Raw genomic sequence first — 6,338 nt, 5'->3', positions numbered from 1 at the left:
CGCCCGCCCAGGGACACGGGCAGAGCGAGCCCTGTGCCAGGGCTCACTGGCCCTGAGGCTGACAAGCTTAGAAAAGATAAGGCAGCTGCGCTTTCCTAAAATAAACCATTTATTGAAAAAAGAGCCTTTTTCTTCAATTTCATTCATCAGCCTTTTGCTGACAGACCTGTGGCCGCCGCCGCCCATAGGGCAGGTTCACAGTCAGTGCACTCGACAGGCGAGAACAGGCCAGGACCGGGGACCACGACCTGCTCGGAACCAGGGCGGTCAGCGCACTACAGACGTCCGGGTCCGTCCCGAAGAGCGGGGACGAGGCGGCGGTCCGTGTACAGTAGAAATGGCACTTAACATGGAGCTTCTTTCCTCGTGGACACTGTCACTCAGGAGGCCCCGCGCCAGGTCGACGCCGCAGGGGCAGCCCAGCCCGGAGGTGGGAGGCCGCGCTCTCCCAGCACAGCCTTCATGTAAATGTTACATACAGTAGCGATGACGTCTTCCGAGCGCACACCAGCCACGGCGGCTTCGCGTCATTCCTCATCGGTGCAAACCTGCAGGAAGGCAGGAGAGAGCTGAGCCCAGCGCGCTCCGAGACCACAGGCAGACGCGCCCCGTGCCCTGCAGCACCTGGTGAGGGGGGCTCCGGACACAGGGACCGGGGTGCTGTCACTGCTCCAGGACTGACACTGACCACTCCGAAGGACGCGCTTACAGCAGCAGGTCAGCCGGGCGGTTCTACACGTCTCAGTGCAGCAGCACATTCTTTAGTTACAAAGCCCAACAGCAGGCCCCGCTCCGGTTCCGTAGCCTCGCTCACCCCCAGGAGGGCACCTGTGGGTCCTTAGCCTTGTGCACCGGGCACCCATGGGTCTGTAGCCTCGCTCACCCCCAGGAGGGCACCTGTGGGTCTGTAGCCTCACTCACCCCGAGGAGGAGGAGGGCACCGAGGCACCTCCCTCTGCATCAGAAGCTCCCTGGCGGGCAGGCCCTCCCAGGCTTCCTCCTGGGCTCCCTCCCGCCCTCAGCGCCCTCCCAGCACCATCTGTCCCCCTTCTCTCGGGTGCCAGCTCCGAATACCCGAGGCCGCACTGAACCCCAAGCAGGTGCTCCCACACACCCCAAACCTCATCTCCCAAGAGCAGCCATCACCTCCCTGACCTCAGCAGCAGCCTCTGTGCTGTCCATCAGCATCATCGAGTAAGAAATGCAATAAAGTGAAACGAAGATGTCAATAAACCAGGATTCAACACTTATCGTTAGGGGTGTTTTTAATATGCTGCCTTGCTGAATAATGAGCCTCGGGTAATGCTATTACTGCAAAGCTTGTTTTATTACGGTCTCAGGAAAAATGAGATTCAGGGGAGAAACGATTAAGCCTGTTATGTCATCCCTATTTGTGTCACACCGTTGATTGTGACATGTGAGAACTCCCTTTTTCTCTGATGTATGGCTGGACTAACGTAACAGGTATCATGGCCATATTTCTTTTCCTTATTTTTTTAAAAATGTATTTTATTGATTTTTTACAGAGAAGAAGGGAGAGGGATAGAGAGTTAGAAACATCGATGAGAGAGAAACATCGATCAGCTGCCTCCTGCACACTCCCTACTGGGGATGTGCCCGCAGGGTACATGCCCTTGACCGGAATCGAACCTGGGACCCTTGAGTCGCAGGCTGATGCTCTATCCACTGAGCCAAACCGGTTAGGGCTTTTCTTTATTTTTTAACATTTATTTTAAATTGACTTCAGAGAGGAAGGGAGAGACAGAATCATTGTTGAGAGAAATATCAATCAGCTGCCTCCTGCACGCCCCCTACTGGGACTCAGGCCCATAACTCGGGCATGTGGCCTGATCGGGAAGCAACTGATGACCTCCTGGTTCATGGGACAACGCACAATCCACCGTGCTCAATCCACTGAGCACACTGGCCGGGCACGGCCATCTTTTATGTTAAAGATAACAGAAGTAATATCAGCGAATATTTATTAAGCATTTTGTGTGGTCTTTTTCAGCAGCTGCAAGGTATAGCTGTACAGTGATTTAATTTCCTATTAACACTTAAGAGGTCTCTAACTTTTTTGTTTTACAAATAATGCCACACACACACACTATCTTTATACATTTGTGAATGCTCATTAACGTATCTTCCCGAGAAGATGGGTTTTCAGATACAGTACCACGCAGGAGTCCCACTGCCCTCGCCACCTGCGCCCACACACCCTGGTTCCTGCCTGGGAGGTGCGGCCTTGGCCTTCGTGGTGGCCGCCTGCACCACCAGCCGCTATGGAGGCTCCACAGCGCGACCGGGCATTTGTACCGCTGCATTGCATTCCGCTGCACAACCACCAGTGTGTTTATACACTTACCTGCTGGCGGGGCCTTGGCTGCTTCTAAGCCTGGGCGGCTATGAATAAAGTTGATTTATGTGCCAGCTTTGTGCGGACAGGAGTTTTCCACTTGGTGTTTCTTTTTGTATTTGCTTACTTCTCCATGTTCTAACTCAGGTTTTATGCTTTTGTTCACTTCTAAGAGTTCTCTAAGTGATAGACCTTGTATTTGATTCCTGGCCGTCACCTGTCTTAACCTTACTCTACTCGACCAGAGCAGTATTTCTAATGATAACATAACAAGGTGCCCCGCAGTTTCCCCTCCAGGGGGCTCTGCTTACCTTGCCAGTCACCATCTCTATGACGACACACCCGAGGCTCCAGATGTCGGCCGCACGCCCGTGACCTTCTCCCTTCGCACGAGTGATGACTTCAGGAGCCATGTACGCTGTGAAAGTCACAGACATGATGATAGGAATGGCTTATCAACCAGGCAACCTCATACATTCCACATGGAAAAAACAACAGTATGTGGAGGGGGAACTTCCCCCAGTTACATACTAGGAAACGGAAACTTGAAAATAGGTATTTCACACCAATTTCTTGAATAGACATTTTTAGGGGATGAATTATCTTCTGAAAGAGTTTTTGAATGCATACATTTTCAGATAAATTGTATTCACAATGAAAATATAAAATTTAACCTGCAACAGAGGATGCAGAAGTTTGTGATACTAAATGATTAAAACAAGTAATTACCATTGAAATGCAATGTTGTTTTGACTAGAATACTTTTAATACGCCCGTGTGAAGGGGCAAAAGGCCCCCTCCTCTGACTCCCGGGAACCGTGGCTTCTCCGCCTGACAGTGCTTTCAGGAGGCCGGTGTCTGCGGGCGGGGTCCGGCGGGTTAGCACGACCTGCTGTCCAGGTCAGTGCGGACCAGAGGCAACGGAAGGCCCGGTGCCCAAGCACCAGGCGGGAGGAGTCTGCAGAGACAACAGCCAGGCCCACCTGCGGTCCCCAGCGTGCTGTTCACTTCCCCGGGCATGGTCTGGGCGTTGTTTTTAAGCTTCACCGAGCACCCGAAGTCTCCCAGCTTGATCAGCCCCGAGGAGGTAAGGAAGATGTTGGCACCTAAGGAGAATAATTTTACAGGTGATACGGTACCTAGACTGCCAACTAAGTGAGAGAAGGTTAGGAAACGATGAACAGAATGGAAGCCTACAAGGGTTTTAAGCTTTATTCACAAACATCATCAACACAAAGGAAAGCAGTTTTAACACCAGTGCAGATTCTGTGACCAATACTTTCTGAGCTGAAATACGTGCACAGATCCCAACACTAAAACCCAGAGCTACTTGGAGACGTTACTGAGAGAACACAGGCCTGAGGTGGCAGCCCTGAAAGTGAGAGTTGTACACAAGCAGCAGCTCCTGGATCGGGTAACCATGTGCAGACAAGAGCTGCACCCACACTGTCCTCATGGCCTGACGCAGCCACACTGCACGGGTCTTAGCCGGTGACGGAAAAGATCGTGTGTAACTGTCTCCCGTTGGGCCCCCCATCCTGAGGCCGCTGGGCCTTTGCTACAAGGTCTCACCGCTCCACTCGGGCCTGCATCTCTGCTCTCCGGGTCCTGGGGCACCACCTTGGCAAAGCAACGCAGCCACTTGGGTTAGACAAGCAGCCGTGCGAGGAGCTGCGGTCTCAGCCAATCCTCGTGGCCTGGGTGCTCCCCGTGCAGGTGGCCCCGTGGGGGATGACCCCCGCCCCGTGCTGATGCGGTCATTGCGGAGCTGGTCCATTCGGCACATGGCCATTGCCAATGGCATGAAGGTCCTACTTCCTGACAGTGGGCAAAGGCTGAGGATATTTATGGCGCGACTGGAAACGGGTAATGCCGGGACCTGGCACAGAGCCAGGTGGAGACCGCGTGTGCAGGGAGCAGGGAGAGCAGCACCATAGCGTGGGTGCCTCACCCACACCAGGGGGGGAGTCAGCCAGCGCTGGAGTGAGCGTGTTCACACTGGCCTCAGACTATGCCACCCTCAGTCAAGGGCCATTAGAGACAGAAGCGATTTGTTGCTTTATTATCCCCAAGATGCCCAGACACACAGGTCAGGGCCACGATGTGCCAGGCACATGCCCTGAGGCAGATGCATGGCTGCCCTGCGCCCGGGAACGCATTACATCCACCAGTGTGAGCGGTCAGCCCTCCCAGCGCTCCCTGGACGAAGCCGGGACGAGCTGCCCGAGTCAGCAAGTAGCCACACACGGGGCTGCTCATCACGACCGGCTCAGCGTTTCTGACTCACGGCCACGCTGCACTCGCGACATTCAAATACCAAGCCAGGCCGGCATGGCACCAGGATTACCTTTGATGTCGCGGTGCACTATGCCGTGCTCGTGCAGCACGTTGATGGCCACGGTGATCTGCTTGGAGTAGAGCCGGATGACGTGCTCCTGCAGGCCGAGCCGGGACACCTCCTCCAGCGTGCCCTCGTCGCAGTACTCCATGAAGATGTACATCTCCTCCTGCGGCAACGAACGCAGCGCGTGGGCACACGCCCAGCACAGGCCGGACAGTGCCACAGGCATGTCTGTCTAATAGACTGCACGCTCGTCGTCCTGCCCCTAACTCGTCCCCGACAGCAGTGCCTGCGCCTGTCTGGAATCGCACGGCCCTTCGGGAGAAGCGCACCTCCAAGTCACAGGGATACACGTCCACGTCCCCCAAAATGAAGCCGCCATGTAATCTCAGACAGGAGCCAGCAGGGCGGCCGATCCTACATGAGCAAGTACTGAAATGCATCCTCTTCAAACAGGAATCTAAGTGTGAAACCTCAAAAATCACCAACATCCAACTTCCCTGCCGGCTCCTCATCCACCCGATGCTCCACTCCTCCCTCAGTGTTGTTTCTAAACACGGAGGAAACCACACCGCGGCTGCAACTTCTCTCACTTCACGCGGCTCCTGAGCACACACACAGGACGAAGTGCTGCCGCCTAACGACGCCCTGAGTGCTGCAGCCGGAGGAGGAGAGGAAGGAGCGGGGAGGCCTTTCGGAGAACCTGCGCTGTCTACTGTGGGGTGCACTACAGGCTACAACTTACACTTCGGGAAGAACTCCTCTCGTGTCAGAGAGAAGGCAGCCATGGTAACGCATGAGATTTCCTGGCAACTAGGAAAGCGACTCTGCAATGAGAAGGCCTGTGATGTAGACAGGCCTCCCAGCCCCCCTGGCTGCGCCACGCTGTGCTCGAAGCCGCCTACCCTGTGCAGCTCCACTCCAAAGTAGCGCACCAGGTTGGGGTGCTTGATGCCCTCGAATATCTTCAACTCGTCCGCGGTTTCCTTGATCGTCTTGTGGTCGTTGGGCTGAAACCGGATCTGTGAGAGGCAAGCTGCCGATTACTGAGGGTGCGGTCGCAAACGAGCACAGGCAACATTAAGCATGGGCAACGCTGAGCACGGGGCTGTAGACACGCTCAGTGTCCAGACCCCAGAACCATGCTGGGGTCTGTGACTTCACTCCCAGGCTTTCTCTCCGAGGTTTCCCAAAGGAATTAAGCGCACCCACTTCAGAATATCTGGTGAGGCGACAGCTAATGGAACCGTTTCACAACGGCAGACTGAATGCACAAAACCCTGAACAGCCAGCGAGCAATCACCGGTGTCAGGTTGCGGGCAAGATGCAAAACTAAGGCAGATTCTGCCCTTCAATGTTGGCACCAGGAGGCTGGAAGGAGGCTACAAGCACAGTGGGAGGTGCCAGGCTGGGCAGAGAAGTGCATTAGGCGCCCCAGAGAGGGGGTGTCAATGGGCAGGATGCCCCAGCCTCTTCTGCCACTGCCCCCACTTCTGAGCGATGAGGCCTCCCCTCGGTAACAACAGCCTTGGTTTCCCCGAGGGCCCATCCTCAGGTTTCCCGTTCGTCCCCCTTAACCCCCAGCTGAGAAGATGCTGTCATTTCTGAAGGTGATCACAAATGTTATCTTCTCCCCAAAGA

At 54.9% G+C, this 6,338-nt stretch overlaps 1 protein-coding gene across 1 annotated transcript in view; it reads right to left on the bottom strand.

The window, feature by feature from the left end:
• Nucleotides 1-527: 527 nt before the first annotated feature.
• Nucleotides 528-6,338, bottom strand: part of MAP3K4 (mitogen-activated protein kinase kinase kinase 4) — a 58,356-nt gene continuing 52,545 nt past the window's right edge. The window contains exons 22-26 of the mRNA XM_006757719.2: nt 5,603-5,719; nt 4,704-4,863; nt 3,340-3,462; nt 2,668-2,774; nt 528-548 (exon numbers count right to left, since the gene is read on the bottom strand). Of these exons, the coding sequence (XP_006757782.2) occupies nt 528-548; nt 2,668-2,774; nt 3,340-3,462; nt 4,704-4,863; nt 5,603-5,719 (528 nt within the window). The remainder of the gene's footprint in view (nt 549-2,667; nt 2,775-3,339; nt 3,463-4,703; nt 4,864-5,602; nt 5,720-6,338) is intronic.

Source organism: Myotis davidii, unplaced genomic scaffold (genome assembly GCF_000327345.1).
Source record: "Myotis davidii unplaced genomic scaffold, ASM32734v1 scaffold1494, whole genome shotgun sequence".
Lineage (NCBI taxonomy): Eukaryota > Metazoa > Chordata > Mammalia > Chiroptera > Vespertilionidae > Myotis > Myotis davidii.
Note: the sequence above shows the minus strand (reverse complement) of the source record. Positions and strands in the feature narration are given on the sequence as shown.